This window comes from Oncorhynchus masou, chromosome 1 (assembly GCF_036934945.1).
Source record: "Oncorhynchus masou masou isolate Uvic2021 chromosome 1, UVic_Omas_1.1, whole genome shotgun sequence".
NCBI lineage: Eukaryota > Metazoa > Chordata > Actinopteri > Salmoniformes > Salmonidae > Oncorhynchus > Oncorhynchus masou.
Genome location: NC_088212.1, coordinates 4,894,863 through 4,919,862, shown reverse-complemented (window position 1 = coordinate 4,919,862; position 25,000 = coordinate 4,894,863). Strand labels below are relative to the sequence as shown.

At 48.7% G+C, this 25,000-nt stretch overlaps 1 protein-coding gene across 1 annotated transcript in view; it reads right to left on the bottom strand.

Moving 5' to 3' along the window:
* Positions 1-25,000, bottom strand: part of LOC135509710 (ras-GEF domain-containing family member 1B-A-like) — a 64,552-nt gene that overhangs the window by 12,862 nt on the left and 26,690 nt on the right. Inside the window, exons 5-10 of the mRNA XM_064930633.1 lie at positions 23,350-23,562; positions 22,993-23,067; positions 19,242-19,337; positions 18,231-18,333; positions 13,821-13,900; positions 10,914-11,009 (exon numbers count right to left, since the gene is read on the bottom strand). Coding sequence (XP_064786705.1) covers positions 10,914-11,009; positions 13,821-13,900; positions 18,231-18,333; positions 19,242-19,337; positions 22,993-23,067; positions 23,350-23,562 — 663 coding nt within the window. The remainder of the gene's footprint in view (positions 1-10,913; positions 11,010-13,820; positions 13,901-18,230; positions 18,334-19,241; positions 19,338-22,992; positions 23,068-23,349; positions 23,563-25,000) is intronic.

Below are 25,000 nucleotides of genomic sequence, written 5' to 3'. Positions count from 1 at the left end.
GAGAGAGAGAGAGAGAGAGAGAGAGAGAGAGAGAGACAGAGAGAGAGAGAGAGAGAGAGAGAGAGAGAGAGAGAGAGAGAGAGAGAGAGAGAGAGAGAGAGAGAGAGAGAGACAGAGAGAGAGAGAGAGAGAGAGAGAGAGAGAGACAGAGAGAGAGAGAGAGAGAGAGAGAGAGAGACAGAGAGAGAGAGAGAGAGAGAGAGAGAGAGAGAGAGAGAGAGAGAGAGAGACAGAGAGAGAGAGAGAGAGAGAGAGAGAGAGAGAGAGAGAGAGAGACAGAGAGAGAGAGAGAGAGAGAGAGAGAGAGAGAGACAGAGAGAGAGAGAGAGAGAGAGAGAGAGAGAGAGAGAGAGAGAGAGAGAGAGAGAGAGAGAGAGACAGAGAGAGAGAGAGAGAGAGAGAGAGAGAGAGAGAGAGAGAGAGACAGAGAGAGAGAGACAGAGAGAGAGAGAGAGAGAGAGAGAGAGAGAGAGAGAGAGAGAGAGAGAGAGAGAGAGAGAGAGAGAGAGAGAGAGAGAGACAGAGAGAGAGAGAGAGAGAGAGAGAGAGAGAGAGAGAGACAGAGAGAGAGAGAGAGAGAGAGAGAGAGACAGAGAGAGAGAGAGAGAGAGAGAGAGAGAGAGACAGAGAGAGAGAGAGAGAGAGAGACAGAGAGAGAGAGAGAGAGAGAGAGAGAGAGAGAGAGAGAGAGAGAGAGAGAGAGAGAGAGAGAGAGAGAGAGAGAGAGAGAGAGAGAGAGAGAGAGAGAGAGAGAGAGAGAGAGAGAGAGAGAGAGAGAGAGAGAGACAGAGAGAGAGAGACGAGAGAGAGAGAGAGAGAGAGAGGAAGAGAGAGAGAGAGAGAGAGAGAGAGAGAGAGAGAGAGAGAGAGAGAGAGAGAGAGAGAGACAGAGAGAGAGAGAGAGAGAGAGAGAGAGAGAGAGAGAGAGAGAGAGAGAGAGAGAGAGAGAGACAGAGAGAGAGACAGAGAGAGAGAGAGAGAGAGAGAGAGAGAGAGAGAGAGAGAGAGAGAGAGAGAGAGAGAGAGAGAGAGAGAGAGAGAGAGAGAGAGAGAGAGAGAGAGAGACAGAGAGAGAGAGAGAGAGAGAGAGAGAGAGAGAGAGAGAGAGAGAGAGAGAGAGAGAGAGAGAGAGAGAGAGAGAGAGAGAGAGAGAGAGAGAGAGAGAGAGAGAGAGAGAGAGAGAGAGAGAGAGAGAGAGAGAGAGAGAGAGAGACAGAGAGAGAGAGAGAGAGAGAGAGAGAGAGAGAGAGAGAGAGAGAGAGAGAGAGAGAGAGAGAGAGAGAGAGAGAGAGAGAGAGAGAGAGAGAGAGAGAGAGAGAGAGAGAGACAGAGAGAGAGAGAGAGAGAGAGAGAGAGAGAGAGAGAGAGAGAGAGAGAGAGAGACAGAGAGAGAGAGAGAGAGAGAGAGAGAGAGAGAGAGAGAGAGAGAGAGAGAGAGAGAGACAGAGAGAGAGAGAGAGAGAGAGAGAGAGAGAGAGAGAGAGAGAGAGAGAGAGAGAGAGAGAGAGAGAGAGAGAGAGAGAGAGAGAGAGAGAGAGAGAGAGAGAGACAGAGAGAGAGAGAGAGAGAGAGAGAGAGAGAGAGAGAGAGAGAGAGAGAGAGAGAGAGAGAGACAGAGAGAGAGAGAGAGAGAGAGAGAGAGACAGAGAGACAGAGAGAGAGAGAGAGAGAGAGAGAGAGAGAGAGAGCAGAGAGACAGAGAGAGAGAGAGAGAGAGAGAGAGAGAGAGAGAGAGAGAGAGAGAGAGAGAGAGACAGAGAGAGAGAGAGAGAGAGAGACAGAGAGAGAGAGAGAGAGAGAGAGAGAGAGAGACAGAGAGACAGAGAGAGAGAGAGAGACAGAGAGAGAGACAGAGAGAGACAGAGAGAGAGAGAGAGAGAGAGAGAGAGAGAGAGAGAGAGAGAGAGACAGAGAGACAGAGAGAGAGAGAGAGAGAGAGAGACAGAGAGAGAGAGAGCAGAGAGAGAGAGAGAGAGAGAGAGAGAGAGAGAGAGAGAGAGAGAGACAGAGAGAGAGAGAGAGAGAGAGAGAGAGAGAGAGAGAGAGAGAGAGAGAGAGAGAGAGAGAGAGAGACAGAGAGAGAGAGAGACAGAGAGAGAGAGAGAGAGAGAGAGAGAGAGAGAGAGAGAGAGAGAGAGAGAGAGAGAGAGAGAGAGACAGAGAGAGAGAGAGAGAGAGAGAGAGAGAGAGAGAGAGACAGAGAGAGAGAGAGAGAGAGAGAGAGAGAGAGACAGAGAGAGAGAGAGAGAGAGAGAGAGAGAGAGAGAGAGAGAGAGAGAGAGAGAGAGAGAGAGAGAGACAGAGAGAGAGAGAGAGAGAGAGAGAGAGAGAGAGAGAGAGAGAGAGAGAGAGAGAGAGAGAGAGAGAGAGAGAGAGAGAGAGAGAGAGAGAGAGAGAGAGAGAGAGAGAGAGAGAGAGAGAGAGAGACAGAGAGAGAGAGAGAGAGAGAGAGAGAGAGAGAGAGAGAGAGAGAGAGAGAGAGAGAGAGAGAGAGAGAGAGAGAGAGAGAGAGAGAGAGAGAGAGAGAGAGAGAGAGAGAGACAGAGAGAGAGAGAGAGAGAGAGAGAGAGAGAGAGAGAGAGAGAGAGAGAGAGAGAGAGAGAGAGAGAGAGAGACAGAGAGAGAGAGAGAGAGAGAGAGAGAGAGAGAGAGACAGAGAGAGAGAGAGAGAGACAGAGAGAGAGAGAGAGAGAGAGAGAGAGAGAGAGAGAGAGAGAGAGAGAGAGAGAGAGAGAGAGAGAGAGAGAGAGAGAGAGCAGAGAGAGAGAGAGAGAGAGAGAGAGAGAGAGAGAGAGAGAGAGAGAGAGAGAGAGAGAGAGAGAGAGAGAGAGAGAGAGACAGAGAGAGAGAGAGAGAGAGAGAGAGAGAGAGAGAGAGAGAGAGAGAGAGAGAGAGAGAGAGAGAGAGAGAGAGAGAGAGAGAGAGAGAGAGAGAGAGAGAGAGAGAGAGAGAGAGAGAGAGAGAGAGAGACAGAGAGAGAGAGAGAGAGAGAGAGAGAGAGAGAGAGAGAGAGAGAGACAGAGAGAGAGAGAGAGACAGAGAGAGAGAGAGAGAGAGAGAGAGAGAGAGAGAGAGAGAGAGAGAGAGAGAGAGAGAGAGAGAGAGAGAGAGAGAGAGAGAGAGAGAGAGAGAGAGAGAGAGAGAGAGAGAGAGAGAGAGAGAGAGAGAGAGAGAGAGAGAGAGAGAGAGAGAGAGAGAGAGAGAGAGAGAGAGAGAGAGAGAGAGAGAGAGAGACAGAGAGAGAGAGAGAGAGAGAGAGAGAGAGAGAGAGAGAGAGAGAGAGAGAGAGAGAGAGAGAGAGAGAGAGAGAGAGAGAGAGAGAGAGAGAGAGAGAGAGAGAGAGAGAGAGAGAGAGAGACAGAGAGAGAGAGAGAGAGAGAGAGAGAGAGAGAGAGAGAGAGAGAGAGAGAGAGAGAGAGAGAGAGAGAGAGAGAGAGAGAGAGAGAGAGAGAGAGAGAGAGAGAGAGAGAGCAGAGAGAGAGAGAGAGAGAGAGAGAGAGAGAGAGAGAGAGAGAGAGAGAGAGAGAGAGAGAGAGAGAGAGAGAGAGAGAGAGAGAGAGAGAGAGAGAGAGAGAGAGAGAGAGAGACAGAGAGAGAGAGAGAGAGAGAGAGAGAGAGAGAGAGAGAGAGAGAGAGACAGAGAGAGACAGAGAGAGAGAGAGAGAGAGAGAGAGACAGAGAGAGAGAGAGAGAGAGAGAGAGAGACAGAGAGAGAGAGAGACAGAGAGAGAGAGAGAGAGAGAGAGAGAGAGAGAGAGAGAGACAGAGAGAGACAGAGAGAGAGAGAGAGAGAGAGAGAGAGAGAGAGAGAGAGAGAGAGAGAGAGAGAGAGAGAGAGAGAGAGAGAGAGAGAGAGAGAGAGAGAGAGAGAGAGAGAGAGAGAGAGAGAGAGAGAGAGAGAGAGAGAGAGAGAGAGAGAGAGAGAGAGAGAGAGAGAGAGACAGAGAGAGAGAGAGAGAGAGAGAGAGAGAGAGAGAGAGAGACAGAGAGAGAGAGAGAGAGAGAGAGAGAGAGAGAGAGAGAGAGAGAGAGACAGAGAGAGAGAGACAGAGAGAGAGACAGAGAGAGAGAGAGAGAGAGAGAGAGAGAGAGAGAGAGAGAGAGAGAGAGACAGAGAGAGAGAGACAGAGAGAGAGACAGAGAGAGAGAGAGAGAGAGAGAGAGAGAGAGAGAGAGAGAGAGAGAGAGAGAGAGAGAGAGAGAGAGAGACAGAGAGAGACAGAGAGAGACAGAGACAGAGAGAGACAGAGACAGAGACAGAGAGAGAGGAGACAGAGAGAGGAGACAGAGACAGAGACAGAGACAGAGACAGAGACAGAGACAGAGACAGAGACAGAGACAGAGACAGAGACAGGAGAGAGAAGAGGTCAGGGTTTAATTCAGCTGCCTGGGTAACAGTACAAGGACATTTCCAGGTAACAGCTGGTTTCTTTGTTAATCACCACAACAACAACAACAACAACACACCCGTCAAACAAATTCCCCACTTCACCCAAGAAAGAGAAAGTCAGAAAAAGCTGAGGTGGTTTTTCAGAACACAAACCGCTTAAATAAGAGCCATGTCACCACAGAGACTTAGGTCATAGAGTGGCTTGGGTTTGACCAAAAGGTTGGATATTATTTTCATGAGCCACATGGAAAAAAGACGACTGAAACACAATGGACTACGATGTGTCCTACTGAACACAGCCTGGGTGAAAGGATGGAGGCAGGGAGCGGGGAAGGGAGGGAGGGAAGGATGGAGGGAGTGGGGAAGGATGGAGGGAGGTAGCGGGGAAGGATGGGGGAGGGAAGGATGGAGGGAGCGGGGAAGGGAGGGAGGGAAGGATGGAGGGAGGGAAGTATGGAGGGAGTGAGGAAGGGATGGAGGGAGCGGGGAAGGGAGGGAGGGACGGATGGAGGGAAGGATGGAGGGAGTGGGGAAGGAGGGAGGGAGGGATGGAGGGAGCGGGGAAGGGAGGGAGGGAAGGAAGGATGGAGGGAGCGGGGAAGGGAGGGAGGGAAGGATGGAGGGAGTGGGGAAGGGAGGGAGGGAAGGATGGAGGGAGCGGGGAAGGGAGGGAGGGAAGGATGGAGGGAGCGGGGAAGGGAGGGAGGGAGGGATGGAGGGAGCGGGGAAGGATGGAGGGAGCGGGGAAGGGAGGGAGGGAGGGAAGGATGGAGGGAGGGAGTGGGGAAGGAAGAGACAGAGAGAGAGAGAGAAAGGTCCATACAGTCCACCCCGTGTGGGGAAATATACTTTTTTGACCCATAAACAAAAACCCTCTCGAGAAGAAGTCATAAGACCAGTGTTCTGCCTGGGAAGTTGGAACATTCCGTCTTATGACCCCGTACAGTCTGTCTGAGCAGCCAACCAGAGCCCTTCAACAATCAACATCTACACACAACACCCCCCCCCACTTCCCTAACAGAAACCCTCAGCTAACCCATGTTGTTGACTCTACGCTAACACTTCTACTAACCTAATACATGTTGACAGCACATCAATAAACAACTTGTTAATGTTTACCCTTCCTTCCAGAACTTGCTACACACTAGGCTAAACCACTAGACTGATGCCGGGTTGGAACAGGCTGGCGGGTTCACACGCGGTCAGGTCAGTGTGGGATAGAGAGAGAAAGACGCAATCAGAGACCGAGAGAGAGACAAAGAGAGACAGAGAGAATTGTGAGAGAGAGAGTGAGAGACAAAGAGAGACAGAGAGAAATGCGAGTGAGAGAGACAGAATTGTGAGAGAGAGAGACAGAGAGAAATGCGAGAGAGAGAGAGAGAAAGACGCAATCAGAGACCGAGAGAGAGACAAAGAGAGACAGAGAGAATTGTGAGAGAGAGAGTGAGAGACAAAGAGAGACAGAGAGAAATGCGATTGAGAGAGACAGAATTGTGAGAGAGAGAGACAGAGAGAAATGCGAGAGAGAGAGAGAGAGAGAGAGAGAGAGAGAGAGACAGACAGAATTGTGAGAGAGAGAAGTGAACTGGCAGGAAGCAGTCCCCCCCCTTAAACTGAAAAGGAGTAAATGAGTTCTCTTTGACGTCCATACCCTCAGCGGACCTATTTATGTCTTGACTTCTCTGCTTCAGAGGCTTCGTTATGCAATGATGTCCTAACCGAAACAAAAGTTTAGTGTAAATAAGATGAGAGCACTGAGCAGAGACGATGAATGATCCATCAGACCAACACGGAAGGCTGCTTTCCAGACATGCCTGATCTGAATGGGTTCGCGCCACTTGTTTTCTGGTTAAATGAAAGTGAAGAACACGTGATCGTAAAGAACACGTGATAGTGAAGAACACGTGATGGTGAGGGAACACGTGATAGTGAAGAACACGTGATGGTGAGGGAACACGTGATAGTGAAGAACACGTGATGGTGAGGGAACACGTGATAGTGAAGAACACGTGATGGTGAGGGAACACGTGATAGTGAAGAACACGTGATGGTGAGGGAACACGTGATAGTGAAGAACACGTGATGGTGAGGGAACACGTGATAGTGAAGAACACGTGATGGTGAGGGAACACGTGATAGTGAAGAACACGTGATGGTGAGGGAACACGTGATAGTGAAGAACACGTGATGGTGAGGGAACACGTGATAGTGAAGAACACGTGATGGTGAGGGAACACGTGATAGTGAAGAACACGTGATGGTGAGGGAACACGTGATAGTGAAGAACACGTGATGGTGAGGGAACACGTGATAGTGAAGAACACGTGATGGTGAGGGAACACGTGATAGTGAAGAACACGTGATGGTGAGGGAACACGTGATAGTGAAGAACACGTGATAGTAAAGAACACTTGATAGTGAAGAACACGTGATGGTGAAGAACACGTGATAGTGAAGAACACATAATAGTAAGGAACACGTGATAGTAAAGAACATGTGATGGTGAACAACACGTGATGGTGAAGAACATGTGATAGTGAAGAACATGTGATGGTGAACAACACATGATGGTAAAGAACACGTGATAGTGAAGAACATGTGATGGTGAACAACACATGATGGTGAAGAACACGTGATGGTGAACAACACATGATGGTGAACAACACATGATGGTAAAGAACACGTGATAGTGAAGAACACGTGATGGTGAGGGAACACGTGATAGTGAAGAACACATAATAGTAAAGAACATGTGATAGTAAAGAACACTTGATAGTGAAGAACACGTGATGGTGAGGGAACACGTGATAGTGAAGAACACGTGATGGTGAGGGAACACGTGATAGTGAAGAACATGTGATGGTGAGGGAACACGTGATAGTGAAGAACACATAATAGTAAAGAACACGTGATAGTAAAGAACACTTGATAGTAAAGAACACGTGATAGTGAGGGAACACGTGATAGTGAAGAACACGTGATGGTGAGGGAACACGTGATAGTGAGGGAACACTTGATAGTGAAGAACACGTGATGGTGAGGGAACACGTGATAGTGAAGAACACATAATAGTGAAGAACACGTGATAGTGAAGAACACTTGATAGTGAAGAACACGTGATAGTGAAGAACACATAATAGTGAAGAACACGTGATAGTGAAGAACGCTTGATAGTGAAGAACACGTGATAGTGAAGAACACATAATAGTAAAGAACACGTAAAAGTAAAGAACATGTGATGGTGAACAACATGTGATGTTGAAGAACACGTGATAGTGAAGAACACGTGATGGTGAGGGAACACGTGATAGTGAAGAAGACGTGATGGTGAAGAACACGTGATAGTGAAGAACACGTGATGGTGAGGGAACACGTGATAGTGAAGAAGACGTGATGGTGAAGAACACATGATAGTGAAGAACACGTGATGGTGAAGAACACGTGATAGTGAAGAACACGTGATGGTGAAGAACACGTGATAGTGAAGAACACGTGTTAGTGAAGAACACGTGATGGTGAAGAACACGTGAGAGTGAAGAACACATGATAGTGAAGAACACGTGATAGTGAAGAAAACATGATGGTGAAGAACATGTGATAGTGAAGAACACGTGATAGTGAAGAACACGTGATGGTGAAGAACACGTGAGAGTGAAGAACACATGATAGTGAAGAACACTTGATAGTGAAGAACACGTGATAGTGAAGAAAACATGATGGTGAAGAACATGTGATAGTGAAGAACACGTGATAGTGAAGAACACGTGATGGTGAAGAACACGTGAGAGTGAAGAACACATGATAGTGAAGAACACTTGGTAGTGAAGAACACGTGATAGTGAAGAAAACATGATGGTGAAGAACATGTGATAGTGAAGAACACGTGATAGTGAAGAAAACATGATGGTGAAGAACATGTGATAGTGAAGAACACGTGATAGTGAAGAACACTTGATAGTGAAGAACACGTGATAGTGAAGAAAACATGATGGTGAAGAACATGTGATAGTGAAGAACACGTGATAGTGAAGAACATGTGATAGTGAAGAACACGTGATGGTGAAGAACACGTGAGAGTGAAGAACACATGATAGTGAAGAACACTTGATAGTGAAGAACACGTGATAGTGAAGAAAACATGATGGTGAAGAACATGTGATAGTGAAGAACACGTGATAGTGAAGAACACGTGATAGTGAAGAACAGGTGATACCACCATCTCCACAATGAGTTGCTGCTTATCAATCGTGAGAAGAGATAGAACATTTGTTAGTTTTCTTGGCTAACAATGCTGACCAAACCCGGCCGCGTTGCAAAATAAATCGGACACATACACCGTCATTCAATAATTTCATCCATCCAGTTGGCTTTGTTCAACGATCGTCTGACTAGCCGGGTGCTAACATAGAACTTGGTTCTATTTGTGACGCTTGGCAAACTGCATGTTCCCGCCTATCCCATCTACTCATTGGTTTTAAACTAGTCTTTATCCACGTGGCTGATTGAAAGATGAACGAGGTCCACACTCCAGTCCAGTTGGTGGCAGTAATGCACCTAAAAGTTGGTTGTCATGCGCCATATAAAATTCACAGAAGAAGAAGATGTAGCAGAACGAGGAGATATTAAATCAAAGAAAACTAACTAAAAAGTAACTAGGTTCTAGGTAACTAGGTAACTGAGTAGAGAACATACCATTTTGTATGACTACGAGCTAGCTCAAGGTTCATACCATTGTGTATGACTACGAGCTAGCTCAAGGTTCATACCATTGTGTATGACTACGAGCTAGCTAAATGTTCATACTAGTGTGTATGACTACGAGCTAGCTAAAGGTTCATACCATTGTGTATGACTACGAGCTAGCTAAAGGTTCATACCATTGTGTATGACTACGAGCTAGCTAAAGGTTCATACTATTGTGTATGAACCAGCGTGTCAGGAACGTGTCTGGTGGGGATAAAACTAGCATGGCACACAGACACACACGCAAAGCCGGTTTGGTCAGCCTGTAAGTGGGTTACTGGGTTATATAAACGGGCTCTGGGTTTGCGTTACAGGGTTACATAGATGGTCTCTGGGTTACAGGGTTACAGGGTTACATAGATGGTCTCTGGGTTACAGGGTTACAGGGTTACATAGATGGTCTCTGGGTTACAGGGTTACATAGATGGTCTCTGGGTTCCAGGGTTCCAGGGTTACAGGCTTACATAGATGGTCTCTGGGTTACAGGGTTACAGGGTTACATAGATGGTCTCTGGGTTACAGGGTTACATAGATGGTCTCTGGGTTCCAGGGTTACAGGGTTACAGGGTTACATAGATGGTCTCTGGGTTACAGGGTTACAGGGTTACATAGATGGTCTCTGGGTTACAGGGTTACAGGGTTACATAGATGGTCTCTGGGTTACAGGGTTACAGGGTTACATAGATGGTCTCTGGGTTACAGGGTTACAGGGTTACATAGATGGTCTCTGGGTTCCAGGGTTACAGGGTTACATAGATGGTCTCTGGGTTCCAGGGTTACAGGGTTACATAGATGGTCTCTGGGTTCCAGGGTTACAGGGTTGCATAGATGGTCTCAGGGTTACAGGGTTACATAGATGGTCTCTGGGTTACAGGGTTACAGGGTTACATAGATGGTCTCTGGGTTCCAGGGTTACAGGGTTACATAGATGGTCTCTGGGTTCCAGGGTTACAGGGTTACATAGATGGTCTCTGGGTTCCAGGGTTACAGGGTTGCATAGATGGTCTCATGGTTACAGGGTTACATAGATGGTCTCTGGGTTCCAGGGTTACAGGGTTACATAGATGGTCTCTGGGTTACAGGGTTACAGGGTTGCATAGATGGTCTCAGGGTTACAGGGTTACATAGATGGTCTCTGGGTTACAGAGTTACAGGGTTACAGGGTTACATAGATGGTCTCTGGGTTACAGGGTTACATAGATGGTCTCTGGGTTACAGGGTTACAGGGTTACATAGATGGTCTCTGGGTTACAGGGTTACATAGATGGTCTCTGGGTTACAGGGTTACAGGGTTACAGGATTAAAGGGTTACATAGATGTTCTCTGGGTTACAGGGTTACATAGATGGTCTCTGGGTTACAGGGTTACAGGGTTACAGGGTTACATAGATGGTCTCTGGGTTACAGGGTTACAGGGTTACATAGATGTTCTCTGGGTTACAGGGTTACAGGGTTACAGGGTTACATAGATGGTCTCTGGGTTACAGGGTTACAGGGTTACATAGATGGTCTCTCGGTTACAGGGTTACAGGGTTACAGGGTTACATAGATGGTCTCTGGGTTACAGGGTTACAGGGTTACAGGGTTACAGGGTTACATAGATGGTCTCTGGTTTACAGGGTTACAGGGTTACAGGGTTACAGGGTTACATAGATGGTCTCTGGGAGAACAGAGGAAGTTCCCACCATTTGAAGAAATCAGAATCTACTAGATCTCCTACTCTAACACGTTGAAATAAATACCGGGTCCTGAATCTCAGATGTGAAAGTACCGAGGCTCACCTTCTCCCTCGTGCTGTTGGCTGTTCTAGACCTCTGTGTCGCTCCTCTCAACGCCGTTCTGTAATTGTAGAAGTTACCGGAAGGGTCCATTTGGTGCTGAGGGAGGAAGAGACAGGGCGAGATCAGTATCACACTGTCAGCTGAGCATAAAGTCAGATCTTCGTTCAAAAAAAAATGTAGTTTAGAAACGTCTTAAACTTCTAGCTATAATAGTCATTAGAGAGTGAGATTACATCGTATGCTTTAGTCTGAACGGGATAACAAGTGCATTGACTGCAATACTGTTCGTCAAAATGTCTAAACATAAGGCGCCTTCCGGAACCTATTCAGACCTCTGGACTTTTTCCACATTTTGTTACGTTTACAGACTAAAATTCTAAAATGGATTTTTTTTTTATCCTCAGCTATCGACACATAACGACAAAGCTAAAAAAAACAGGTTTTAAGACATTTTTACACGTGAAAATGTAATAAAAAGAAATACCTTTTTTTTTTTTTACATAAGTTTTCAGACCCTTCGAGACACGAAATTAAGGTCAGCAGATCTGGGGAAGGGTGCCAAAACATTTCTGCAGCATTGAAGGTCCCCAAGAACACATTGGCCTCCATCATTCTTAAACGGAAGAAGTTTGAAACGACCAAGGCCCTTCCTAGAGCTGGCCGCCCGGACAAACTGAGCAATCGGGGGAGAAGGGCCTTGGTCAGGGAGGTGACCAAGAACCCGATGGTCACTCTGACAGATCTCCTCTGTGGAGATGGGAGAACCTTCCAGAAGGACAACCATCTCTATAGCACTCCACCAATCAGGCCTTTATGGTAGAGTGGCCAGACAGAAGCCACTCCTCAGTAAAAGGCACATGACAGCCCGCTTGGAGTTTACCAAAAGGCACCTAAAGACTCTCAGACCATGAGAAACAAGATTCTCTGGTCTGATGAATCCAAGATTGATCTATTTGTCCTGAATGCCCACCCAGCGTCACGTCTGGAAACCTGGCACCATCCCTACAGTGAAGCATGGTGGTGGCAGTATCACGCTGTATGGATGTTTTTCAGCAGCAGGGACTGGGAGACTAGTCAGGATCGAAGGAAAGATGAACGGAGCAAAGTACAAGTGAATGTCTTTGAGTGGCCCAGCCAGAGCCCAGACTTGAACCTGATCGAACATCTCTGGAGAGACCTGAAAATAGCTGTGCAGCGACACTCCCCATCCAACCTGACAGAGCTTGAGAAGATCTGCCTAGAAGAATGGGAGAAACTTCCCAAATACAGATGTGCCAAGCTTGTAGCGTCATTACCCAAGAAGACTTGAGGCTGTAATCGCTGCCAAAGTGGCTTTAACAAAGTACTGAGTAAAGGGTCTGAATACTTATATAAATGAGATATTTCAACAACCAAAAATATATATATTTGCAACAAATTGGAAAAAACTGTTTTTGCTTTGTCATTATGGGGTATTGTGTGTAGAATGAAGAGAGGGGGGGGGGACAATTTACATCCATTTTAGAACAAGGCTGTAACTTAACAAAATGTGGAAAAAGTCAAGGGGTCTGAATACTTTCCGAAGGCACCGTATGGTACAATATGGTTGTTAGTCATTGGCCAGGCTTGGAGTTCCCTTCCCCCAAAAAGGTTGAATGCTTGTGGGAGAAGAGAAGAGGAGAAGGCATCTCAATGACTATCCATCACTCACCGTCCCTGCCAAATCAACTGGACGCACATAAACTGCAAGACAGATGTGGTCATCAAACCAGCCCACCAACACTCTGACCTCGGACCTCTCAAAACAACGGAGGACAATAACCCAACATCACAGCTATCAACACTCCGACCTCTGACCTCTATCAACACAGGGAGGACAATAACCCAACGCCACAGCTATCAACACTCAGACAAAGACAGAGAGAGAGAGAGAGAGAGAGAGAGAGAGAGAGAGAGAGAGAGAGAGAGAGAGACAGGGGAAGAGAGTGAGAGAGACAGGGTAAGAGAGAGAGAGAGCGAGAGAGAGAGGGAGAGAGAGACAGGGGAAGAGAGCGAGAGAGACAGGGTAAGAGAGAGAGAGAGAGAGTGAGAGAGAGACAGGGGAAGAGAGCGAGAGAGACAGGGAAAGAGAGAGAGAGAGAGAGGGAGGAGAGAGAGAGAGAGAGAGAGAGAGAGAGAGAGAGACAGGGGAAGAGAGAGAGAGAGAGAGAGAGAGAGAGAGAGGGGGGAAGAGAGAGAGAGACAGGGTAAGAGAGAGAGAGAGAGAGAGAGCGATAGAGAGAGAGACAGGGGAAGAGAGGGGGAGAGAGAGAGAGAGAGGGGGAAGAGAGAGAGAGACAGGGGAAGAGAGAGAGAGAGACAGGGGAAGAGAGAGAGAGAGACAGGGGAAGAGAGAGAGAGAGAGACAGGGAAAGAGCGAGGTGAGAGAGAGGGTAGTAGAGTAGTGAGGGAGGTGTGGCGAGAGAGAAACCTGTTCCTGGGTTCCACTGGGGCCCAACCTGGTTTATCCCTTTAATCTGCAACTTTACATCTCCTGACTTGAAGGTCCATACCTGTCTCCTCCACGGACCCCCAGGGAGCTCGTCTGATCTGAACCCCAGGTAGAGCTCGCCGTCTGGGGCTACCCATCCCCATTTCAACACTTCTGAAGGTAGAGTATCCCTGTGGCAATACCACTTCAAACACCACGAGGCTTACAGTGGAACATGGGAAGGTTTGCTAGGCAACTAGCTGGCGTTTGAAGCTGCTAGGCAACTAGCTGGCTTTTGAAGCTGCTAGGCAACTAGCTGGCTTTTGAAGCTGCTAGGCAACTAGCTGGCTTTTGAAGCTGCTAGGCAACTAGCTGGCTTTTGAAGCTGCTTAGGCAACTTGCTGGCTTTTGAAGCAAGATTGTATGACCCTCAGTGCAGCAGGTGAACAAGCAATTACCTCCAAGATGTCAAACTTGTCCGTCTTGACTTTGCTCCAGGTCTTCTTCAGTCGAGACACAGGACTCATGTTCATCCCAGCTGCAGAGAGCAAGACGAGAGAGAAGGGTGAGAAATGAGCTGCACACACAGCGTTAATTCCATTGACACACAGACCCCCCTCCTTGTCCCATTGTTGAGCTGGAGTCCCTCCCTCCCGCCATCCACCTCCCCCTCCCTCCCTCCATCCCCCTCCCTCTCCCTCCCTCCATCCACCTCCCCCTCCCTCTTCCTCTCCCTCCCTCTCTCCATCCACCTCCCTCTTCCTCTCCCTCCCTCTCTCCATCCACCTCCCCCTCCCTCCCTCCCTCTTCCTCTCCCTCCCTCCCTCCCTCCCTCCATCCCCCTCCCTCTCTCCATCCCCCACCCTCCCTCTTCCTCTCCCTCTCTCCATCCCGCTCTCCCTCCCTCCCTCTCTTCATCCCGCTCTCCCTCCCTCTCCCTCTCTCTCTCTAACCTCTTTCTCTCTCTAACCTCTCTCTCTCTGTCCCCACCTCTAACCTCTCTCTCTCCCCCACCTCTAACCTCTCTCTCTCCCCAACTCTAACCTCTCTCTCGCTCTCTCTCTACCTCTAACCTCTCTCTCTCCCCACCTCTAACCTCTCTCTCTCCCCACCTCTAGCCTCTCTCTCTCCCCACCTCTAGCCTCTCTCTCTCCCCACCTCTCTCTCTCCCCACCTCTAACATCTCTCTCTCTCTCTCTCCCCACCTCTAACCTCTCTCTTCCCAGCTCGAACCTCTCTCTCCCCACCTCTAACCTCTCTCTCCCCACCTCTAACCTCTCTCTCCCCACCTCTAACCTCTCTCTCCCCACCTCTAACCTCTCTCTCCCCACCTCTAACCTCTCTCTCCCCACCTCTAACCTCTCTCTCGACACCTCTAAGCTCTCTCTCACTCCACCTCTCTCTCTCCCCACCTCTAACATCTCTCTCTCCCCACCTCTAACCTCTCCCTCTCTCTCTCCACCTCAAACCTCGAACCTCTCCCCACCTCTAACCTCTCTCTCTCTCTCTCTCTCTGCTCTCTCTCTCTCTCTCAGCTCTCTTTCTCTCTCTCTCCAACTCTTTCTGCCTCTCCCCACCTCTAACCTCTTTCTCTCTCTCCCCACCTCTAAACTCTCTCTCCCCACCTCTAACTTCTCTATCTCCACCTCTAACCCCTCTCTCTCTCTCTCCACCTCTAACCTCTCTCTCTCTCCCCACCTCTAACCTCTCTCTCTCTCCCCACCTCTAACCTCTCTCTCTCTCTCCCCACCTCTAACCTCTCTCTCTCCACCTCTAACCTCTCTATCCTCACCTCTAACCTCTCCCTCTCTCTCTCTACCTCTGAGCTCTCTCTCTCTCCACCTCTAACCTCTCCCTCTCTCTCTACCTCTGAGCTCTCTCTCTCTCCACCTCTAACCTCTCTCTCTCTCTCTCTCTCTCTCTCTCTCTCTACCTCTAAGCTTTCTCTCTCTCCACCTCTAACCCCTCTCTCTCTCTCTCCACCTCTGACCTCTCTCTCTCTCTCCCCACCTCTCCCCCCTCTCCCTCTCTCTCTCTCTCTCTCCCTCCCTCTCTCTCTCTCTCTCCCTCTCTCTCAATCTCTTTCTCTCTCTCCACCTCTAAGCTCTCTCTCTCTCCACCTCTAACATCTCTCTCTCCACCTCTAACATCTCTCTCTCCACCTCTAACATCTCTCTCTCCACCTCTAAGCTCTCTCTCTCTCCATCTCTAACCTTTCTCTCCACCTCTTTCTCTCTCTCTAACCTCTCTCTCTCTCTCTCCCCACCTCTAACCTCTCTCTCTCTCCCCACCTCTAACCTCTCTCTCTCTCCCCACCTCTAACCTCTCTCTCTCTCTCTCCCCACCTCTAACCTCTCTATCCTCACCTCTAACCTCTCCCTCTCTCTCTCTCTACCTGAGCTCTCTCTCTCTCCACCTCTAACCTCTCCCTCTCTCTCCACCTCTAACCTCTCTCTCTCTCTCTCTCTACCTCTAAGCTCTCTCTCTCTCCACCTCTAACCCATTTCTCTCTCTCTCCACCTCTGACCTCTCTCTCTCCCCACCTCTCCCCCTCTCTCTCTCTCTCTCTCTCCCTCTCTCTCAACCTCTTTCTCTCTCTCCACCTCTCCCTCTCTCTCTCCACCTCTAACATCTCTCTCTCCACCTCTAAGCTCACTCTCCACCTCTAAGCTCACTCTCCACCTCTAAGCTCTCTCCACCGCTAAGCTCTCTCTCTCTCCATCTCTAACCTTTCTCTCCACCTCTTTCTCTCTCTCTCTTGCTCTCCACCTCTAACCTCTCTCTCTCTCTCTCCATCTCTAACCTCTCTCTCTCTCTCCATCTCTAACCTCTCTCTCTCCATCTCTAACCTTTCTCTCTGGTAATCACTCTGCTTCCCCTTCCAACATCATGCTTCCCATATGGTAATCACCCTGCTTCCCCTTCCAACACCATGCTTCCCATATGGTAATCACCCTCCTTCCCCTTCCAACACCATGCTTCCCATATGGTAATCACTCTGCTTCGCCTTCCAACACCATGCTTCCCATATGGTAATCACTCTGCTTCCCCTTCCAACACTATGCATCCCATATGGTAATCACTCTGCTTCCCCTTCCAACACCATGCTTCCCATATGGTAATCACTCTGCTTCCCCTTCCAACACTATGCTTCCCATATGGTAATCACTCTGCTTCCCCTTCCAACACCATGCTTCCCATATGGTAAATCAGGTGTGTGTGAGTGCATATATATATATTCAGGAGGTCATATTTTCCCAGGGTCCTGTTTGTCTTTCCCTTTTATAACCCTCTGACCCTGTAATATCTCCCTATGGGTCCCTGGAGACTAAGGGGCTCTGCTTGTGGCTTCATCTCCGGGGAGAGAGGGGCTTGGGACAGCTGGTATTCCTAGGGCCTCCACCCTCCCTCCACCCAGCCGTTCCTCCCACCCCTGCCAATACTCTCTCTCCCACCCTCCTTCCCTCTCCTGCCAATACCCTCCCTCCCTCCTTCCCGCTCCTGCCAATACCCTCCCTCCCTCCTTCCCTCTCCTGCCAATACCCTCTCTCCCTCCCTCCTTCCTTCCCTCTCCTGCCAATACCCTCTCTCCCTCCCTCCCTCCTTCCCTCTCCTGCCAATACCCTCTCTCCCTCCCTCCTTCCCTCTCCTGCCAATACCCTCTCTCCCTCCTTCCTTCCCTCTCCTGCCAATACTCTCTCTCCCTCCCTCCTTCCCTCTCCTGCCAATACCCTCTCTCCCTCCCTCCTTCCCTCTCCTGCCAATACCCTCTCCCCCTCCCTCCTTCCCTCTCCTGCCAATGCCCTCTCTCCCTCCCTCCTTCCCTCTCCTGCCAATACCCTCTCCCCCTCCCTCCTTCCCTCTCCTGCCAATACCCTCTCTCCCTCCCTCCTTCCCTCTCCTGCCAATACCCTCCCTCCCTCCTTCCCTCTCCTGCCAATACCCTCTCCCCCTCCCTCCTTCCCTCTCCTGCCAATACCCTCTCTCCCTCCCTCCTTCCCTCTCCTGCTAATACCCTCCCTCCCTCCTTCCCTCTCCTGCCAATACCCTCTCTCCCTCCCTCTCCTGCCAATACCCTCCCTCCTTCCCTCTCCTGCCAATACCCTCTCTCCCTCCCTCCTTCCCTCTCCTGCCAATACCCTCTCTCCCTCCCTCCTTCCCTCTCCTGCCAATACCCTCTCTCCCTCCCTCCTTCCCTCTCCTGCCAATACCCTCCCTCCCTCCATCCTTCCCTCTCTGGTCAGTGCTGACCATCTGTCTATATGGGTGTTTGTGTAGGACTTCTCAGCTGCCCCTCCTCTCATCATCCACCCCCTCCTCCCGAACCTCAAGGCCTGACCAGCTGCCCTCTTCCCTGGCCACTCAGGACCCACCCCCCCGTACCCCGTCGGCTGGCTCTGGTCCCAAAAGCCTTGGGCAAGGACCCCAAACTAACCCAGACATTTGTGCCTGGACCCTGGGGAAGGTCACAAGCTGGAGTCGAAGATAGATCGGGACGCATTAGAGCCAATCTGCTCAAGATTATCAATTGAAGCCTGAAGTTACCCTTTCTGTTCAGGTCAAGGACAATTTCCAAATGTGTTACTTTTTTTTTGGGGGGGGGGGGGGGGGGAAGTAATTCCTATAAAAGTAAATAAGCAATATTTGAAAGAGTATTTAAAGTGAATAAATAAAACACTGTGATTTCGTTTTGGGTTCAGGCTGTTATAGGGTTTAGGAAGGTACAAAGTCTCGCTGAAATACAGATTGCATTTACTAATCGGATTTCCTGGCTGTCGACAAACAGCCTTTTGTGTTTAGAGCAAGTGAGCCGGTGAGTGAGTTGTCACAAGGTCGGGTAGAACAACAACAACAACAACAACACTTACAGATAATGGCCATGAGGGAGTTGAAGTTGCCGATGTTAAAGCATTCCCGTGCCACGTCGATGAAGAACTCCATGACTCGCGCTCGCTGCTTCTTCTTTACGGGCTGTCAACAACATCAACAAGACAACAGCAAAAAACAAGTCAACAACAGCAAAAAAAACAAGTCAACAACAGCAAAAAACAAGTCAACAACAGCAGAAAATCTACCCAACCCCTCACTCAGACCTACCCAACCCCTCACTCAGATCTACCCAACCACTCACCCCTCCGATCTACCCAACCACTCCGATCTACCCAACCACTCACCCCTCAGATCTACCCAACCACTCCGATCTACCCAACCACTCAGACCTACCCAACCCCTCACTCAGATCTACCCAACCACTCACCCCTCAGATCTACCAAACCACTCAGATCTACCCAACCACTCAGATCTACCCAACCACTCACCCCTCAGATCTACCCAACCACTCCGATCTACCCAACCACTCCGATCTACCCAACCACTCAGATCTACCCAACCACTCAGATCTACCCAACCACTCAGATCTACCCAACCACTCAGATCTACCCAACCACTCAGATCTACCCAACCACTCAGATCTACCCAACCACTCCGATCTACCCAACCACTCAGATCTACCCAACCACTCCGATCTACCTAACCACTCAGATCTACCCAACCACTCAGATCTACCCAACCACTCACCCCTCAGATCTACCCAACCACTCAGATCTAACCAACCACTCACCCCTCAGATCTATCCAACCACTCCGATCTACCCAACCACTCAGATCTACCCAACCACTCCGATCTACCCAACCACTCCGATCTACCCAACCACTCCGATCTACCCAACCACTCAGATCTACCCAACCACTCCGATCTACCCAACCACTCCGATCTACCCAACCACTCAGATCTACCCAACCACTCAGATCTACCCAACCACTCAGATCTACCCAACCACTCAGATCTCCCCAACCACTCAGATCTACCCAACCACTCACCATGCAGATCTCTGTAGCCACCAGGAAGCTGAGTCTGTTGAACCACTGTACATATGCCTCCAGGCTACTAGCCTTCTTCTGGTCGCTGAAACAGCTCTGTAGCAAAAGAGACATACCCTTTAATTAGCATAGTATAGATACAATTTAATTAGCACCAATAGCATAGCATTTAATTAGCACCAGTAGCAAAACATTTAATTAGCATAGTATAGATACCATTTAATTAGCACCAGTAGCATAGCATTTAATTAGCACCAGTTGCATAGTATTTAATTAGCACCAGTAGCATAGCATTTAATTAGCATAGTATAGATACCATTTAATTAGCACCAGTAGCATAGCACTGAATTAGCATCAGTAGCATAGCATTTCATTAGCATAGTATAGATACCATTTAATTAGCACCAGTAGCATAGCATTGCATTAGCACCAGTAGCATAGCATTTAATTAGCATAGTATAGATACCATTTAATTAGCACCAGTCGCATAGCATTTACTTTGCACCAGTAGCAAAGCATTTAATTAGCATAGTATAGATACCATATAATTAGCACCAGTAGCATAGCATTTCATTACCATTACTTAGCTCATTGCTAATTGGTTATTTTGTCAATTGCAAAATTAGTAATACAGTTTGACAAATAGCCGTTATATTTATATATTTATGTTCTATATATTTAAAAATGTGAACCTAGCTCCCCAGATGGGTGTATAGGCTTTATAGTTGTCTTTGTAATTAGACTATTGCAGACTTTGGCACTATGCTCCGAGTCACATTATTTAGCAGAGCTGAATAATTATAAATGGCTTACATTCCTTTCGCTTTACACATTTCTCCTCTCTCCCTCACACACAATTGCCAAACGTGGTCAACACACAGACCCACACCCCTTTGGAAGTGGATATAGAGGGGAAGCCCAAGGCACACACAAAAAAAAGGACGCCAAAATAGCCCCACAAAACACCCCTGTTGCCTAGCAGCCGAACGCTGGCTGGCACGCGCGCACACACCCAAAACAAAACCCTCGTGGTGGCCGAGTGGTTGCATGGCGATACATTGTATCCCTTCCAGACAGAGGGATGTTTAACGAACAGGAAGAGAGCGACAGCAGATATTCGGTCTACTACTACTGGTGATGTATTTATTTTACCGTTATTTAACTAGGCAATTAAATTAAGAACAAATTCTTATTTTCAATCAATGGCAGCCTAGGAACAGTGGGTTAACTGCCTGTTCAGGGGTAGAACGACAGATTTGTACCTTGTCAGCTCGGGGATTTGAACTTGCAACCTTCTGGCTGCTAGTCCAACGCTCTAACCACTAGGTTACCCCGGGATAAACTTTCTACCTTACTGACGCAAAATGGTGTCCTCACATTGACACACCATGGGGTCAGATCACTGCTCTTCTGATTTAAGCAATGTAGGTCATGGTGGTGATAGCCAACTGTATTGTATAACTATTTGGAGATAGACATTAGTACTAGTGGAGACGGATGGAACCAAATCCACTAACCTTCAGATTTTAGCAATATAAGGCAGGGTTCTTCCTGCATTATCACACCACAGGGTTCTACCTGCATTATCACACCACAGGGTTCTACCTGCATTATCACACCACAGGGTTCTACCTGCATTATCACACCACAGGGTTCTACCTGCATTATCACACCACAGGGTTCTACCTGCATTATCACACCACAGGGTTCTATCTGCATTATCACACCACAGGGTTCTATCTGCATTATCACACCACAGGGTTCTACCTGCATTATCACACCACAGGGTTCTACCTGCATTATCACACCACAGGGTTCTACCTGCATTATCACACCACAGGGTTCTACCTGCATTATCACACCACAGGGTTCAATCTGCATTATCACGCCACAGAGTTGTATCTGCATTATCACACCACAGGGTTATGTCTGCATTATCACACCACTGGCTTCTATCTGCATCATCACACCATGGGGTTCTAACTGCATTATCACACCACAGGGTTCTATCTGCATTATCACACCACATGGTTCTATCTGCATCATCGCACCACAAGGTTCAATCTGCATGCTTTTCAACCGTTCGCTGCCTGCACCCGCACGCCCGACTAGCATCACCACCCTGGATGGTTCCGACCTAGAATATGTGGACATCTATAAGTACCTAGGTGTCTGGCTCGACTGTAAACTCTCCTTCCAGACTCATATCAAACATCTCCAATCTAAAATCAAATCTAGAGTCGGCTTTCTATTCCGCAACAAAGCCTCCTTCACTCATGCCGCCAAACTTACCCTAGTAAAACTGACTATCCTACCGATCCTCGACTTTGGCGATGTCATCTACAAAATAGCTTCCAACACTCTTCTCAGCAAACTGGATGCAGTTTATCACAGTGCCATCCGTTTTGTTACCAAATCACCTTATACCACCCACCACTGCGACCTGTATGCTCTAGTCGGCTGGCCATCGCTACATATTCGTCGCCAGACCCACTGGCTCCAGGTCATCTACAAGTTCATGCTAGGTAAAGCCCCGCCTTATCTCAGTTCACTGGTCACGATGGCAACACCCACCCGTAGCACGCGCTCCAGCAGGTGTATCTCACTGATCATCCCTAAAGCCAACACCTCATTTGGCCGCCTTTCGTTCCAGTTCTCTGCTGCCTGTGAATGGAACGAATTGCAAAAATCGCTGAAGTTGGAGACTTTTATCTCTCTCACCAACTTCAAACATCCGCTATCTGAGCAGCTAACCGATCACTGCATCTGTACATAGTCTATCGGTAAATAGCCCACCCAATTTTACCTACCTCATCCCCATACTGTTTTTATTTATTTACTTTTCTGCTCTTTTGCACACCAATATCTCTACCTGTACATGACCATCTGATCATTTATCACTCCAGTGTTAATCTGCAAAATTGTAATTATTCGCCTACCTCCTCATGCCTTTTGCACACAATGTATATAGACTGTTTTTTTTCTACTGTGTTATTGACTTGTTAATTGTTTACTCCATGTGTAACTCTGTGTTGTCTGTTCACACTGCTATGCTTTATCTTGGCCAGGTCACAGTTGTAAATGAGAACTTGTTCTCAACTAGCCTACCTGGTTAAATAAAGGTGAAATAAAATAAAATAAAAAAATATCACAACACAGGGTTCTAACTGCATTATCACACCACCGGGTTATATCTGCATTATCACACCACAGAGTTCTCTCTGCATTATCACAACGCCGGGTTATATCTGCATTATCACGCCACAGGGTTATATCGGCATTATCACCCCACAGGGTTCTACTTGCATGATCAACCCACAGGGTTCTAACTGCATTATCAACCCACTGGGTTCTATCTGCATCATCACACCACAGGGTTCTATCTGCATCGTCCCACCACAGGGTTCTATCTTCATCGTTCCACCACGGGGTTCTATCTGCATCATCACACCACAGGGTTCTATCTGCATCGTCCCACCACAGGGTTCTATCTTCATCGTTCCACCACGGGGTTCTATCTGCATCGTCCCACCACAGGGTTCTATCTTCATCGTCCCACCACGGGGTTCTATCTGCATTATCGCGGGGTTCTATCTACATTATTGCAGTGTTCTAACTGCATTATCACAGGGTTATTCCTGCATTATCACATGGTTCTATCTGCCTTATCACACCACAGGGTTCTAGCCAACTGTAGCCTGTTCCATAACATACCAGTGACCGATTGTGGATAAGCATGCAGACTCATTACCTTATCATTATCCAGAAGGTCTTTCTTCTCAAAAGCCTGGATAAATTCCTCTGGTTCGATGTTGCTCAGTCTCTCCTGAAAAGGGAAAAGCAACTCAATAAATTCCATCTTTCTTTGAATGCGTTCAGTCAAGTTGATGACGTTAATAAACGTTTCGCCAATTTTTAAATTGTTAATATATTGTAAATATTGAGCTGTTATGATGCAGGCCACAGCATAAAAAACACAACTGATGACAAGTAGCAATATGAACAGTATCTCTGTCTCTGTCTCTCTCTCTGTCTGTCTGTCTGTCTGTCCGTCTGTCCGTCTGTCCGTCTGTCTGTCTGTCCGTCCGTCCGTCCGTCTGTCTCTCACCAGTTCTATGTGAGTGAGTTGCTGGGCCATGGTGAAGGGGTCATTGCAGATGGACAGCATGTCCCTCTGGATGGCCTGAGGCTTGGCCTTGAGCACGGTCAGTCTGTCTGTAGCCGTAGCATTGATCTTGACCAGGGCCTCCTCGTACTGGCTCAGAGTAGTCAGCTTCCTGATTAGGACCTGAATCATCTGGTGAACCAGCTTCCTGTACAGCTGGAGGGAGGGATGGAGGGAGAGAGGGAAGGAGAGAGATGGAGGGAGAGGTGGAGAGAGAAGGATGGAGGGAGAGAGATGGAGGGAGAGATGGAGGGAGGGATGGAGAGAGAAGGATGGAGGGAGAGGAAGAGTGAGGAAGGGATGGAGGGAGAGGAGAGGGATGGAGGGAGAGAGATGGAGGGAGAGGTGGAGGGAGGGATGGAGAGAGAAGGATGGAGGGAGAGAGATGGAGGGAGAGATGGAGGGAGGGATGGAGAGAGAAGGATGGAGGGAGAGGAAGAGTGAGGAAGGGATGGAGGGAGAGGAGAGGGATGGAGGGAGAGAGATGGAGGGAGAGGTGGAGGGAGGGATGGAGAGAGAAGGATGGAGGGAGAGAGATGGAGGGAGAGATGGAGGGAGGGACGGAGAGAGAAGGATGGAGGGAGAGAGATGGAGGGAGAGACGGAGAGAGAAGGATGGAGGGAGAGAGATGGAGGGAGAAGGATGGAGGGAGAGAGATGGAGGGAGAGAGATGGAGGGAGAGGAAGAGTGAGGAAGGGATGGAGGGAGGAGAGGGATGGAGGGGGGAAGGGATGGAGGGAGGGGATGGAGAGAGGGAGAGGAAGAGGGAGGAAGGGATGGATGGAGGGAGAGGAGAGGGATGGAGGGAGGGAGGAATGAAGGGAGGGAGAGGGATGGAGGGAGGGAGGAAGGGATGGAGGGAGGGAGGGAGAGGAGAGGGATGGAGGGAGAGGAAGAGGGAAGAAGGGATGGAGGGAGAGGAGATGGATGGAGGGAGGGAGGGTGGGAGGAAGGGATGGAGGGAGGGAGAGGAGAGGGATGGAGGGATGGAGGGAGAGGAGAGGGATGAGGGAGAGAGATGGAGGGAGGGAGAAGAAGAGGGATGGAGGGAGAGGAAGAGGGACGGAGGGTGAGGAAGAGGGACGGAGGGTGAGGAAGAGGGATAAAAAAAGAGGAAGAGGGATGGAGGGCGGAGGACAGGAAGTCAGTTTCATTGAGTTCACAGGCATTAAATATAGTAACTATATAGCTGGAAGAAGGAATGAAGGGAGTGGTGTGTGGAAAGACAATTCCCGGTCACGGCCCCTTTCCATCCCGCTGGTATGAGGTTCAAGAAAAGAGAAGGAGGCTTTCTGCGACCACATCCCGTCTCCCTCCACCTCCTGTCTGCCAATTCAAGCCAAGGCAAACTACAGAAGGTTCTGCAAACAAGTCTCAAGTTCAGTTCAGCAGCGGGCCAGACCAGCGTGGGAAAGCAGCGCTTTTCTCAAAAAAATAACTTTCCTTCAAACTGTATGTGTGTTGTTGTCCACCCAGAAATTCAACTCATCAGTCTAATCTCTAATCTCTTCCACCCCCCCTCTTTTCTGAAGCATCGCTGTGCTGCTGAGACATTTGGGGAATGTAATGGTCAATCTGTTGACATTCTTCAATG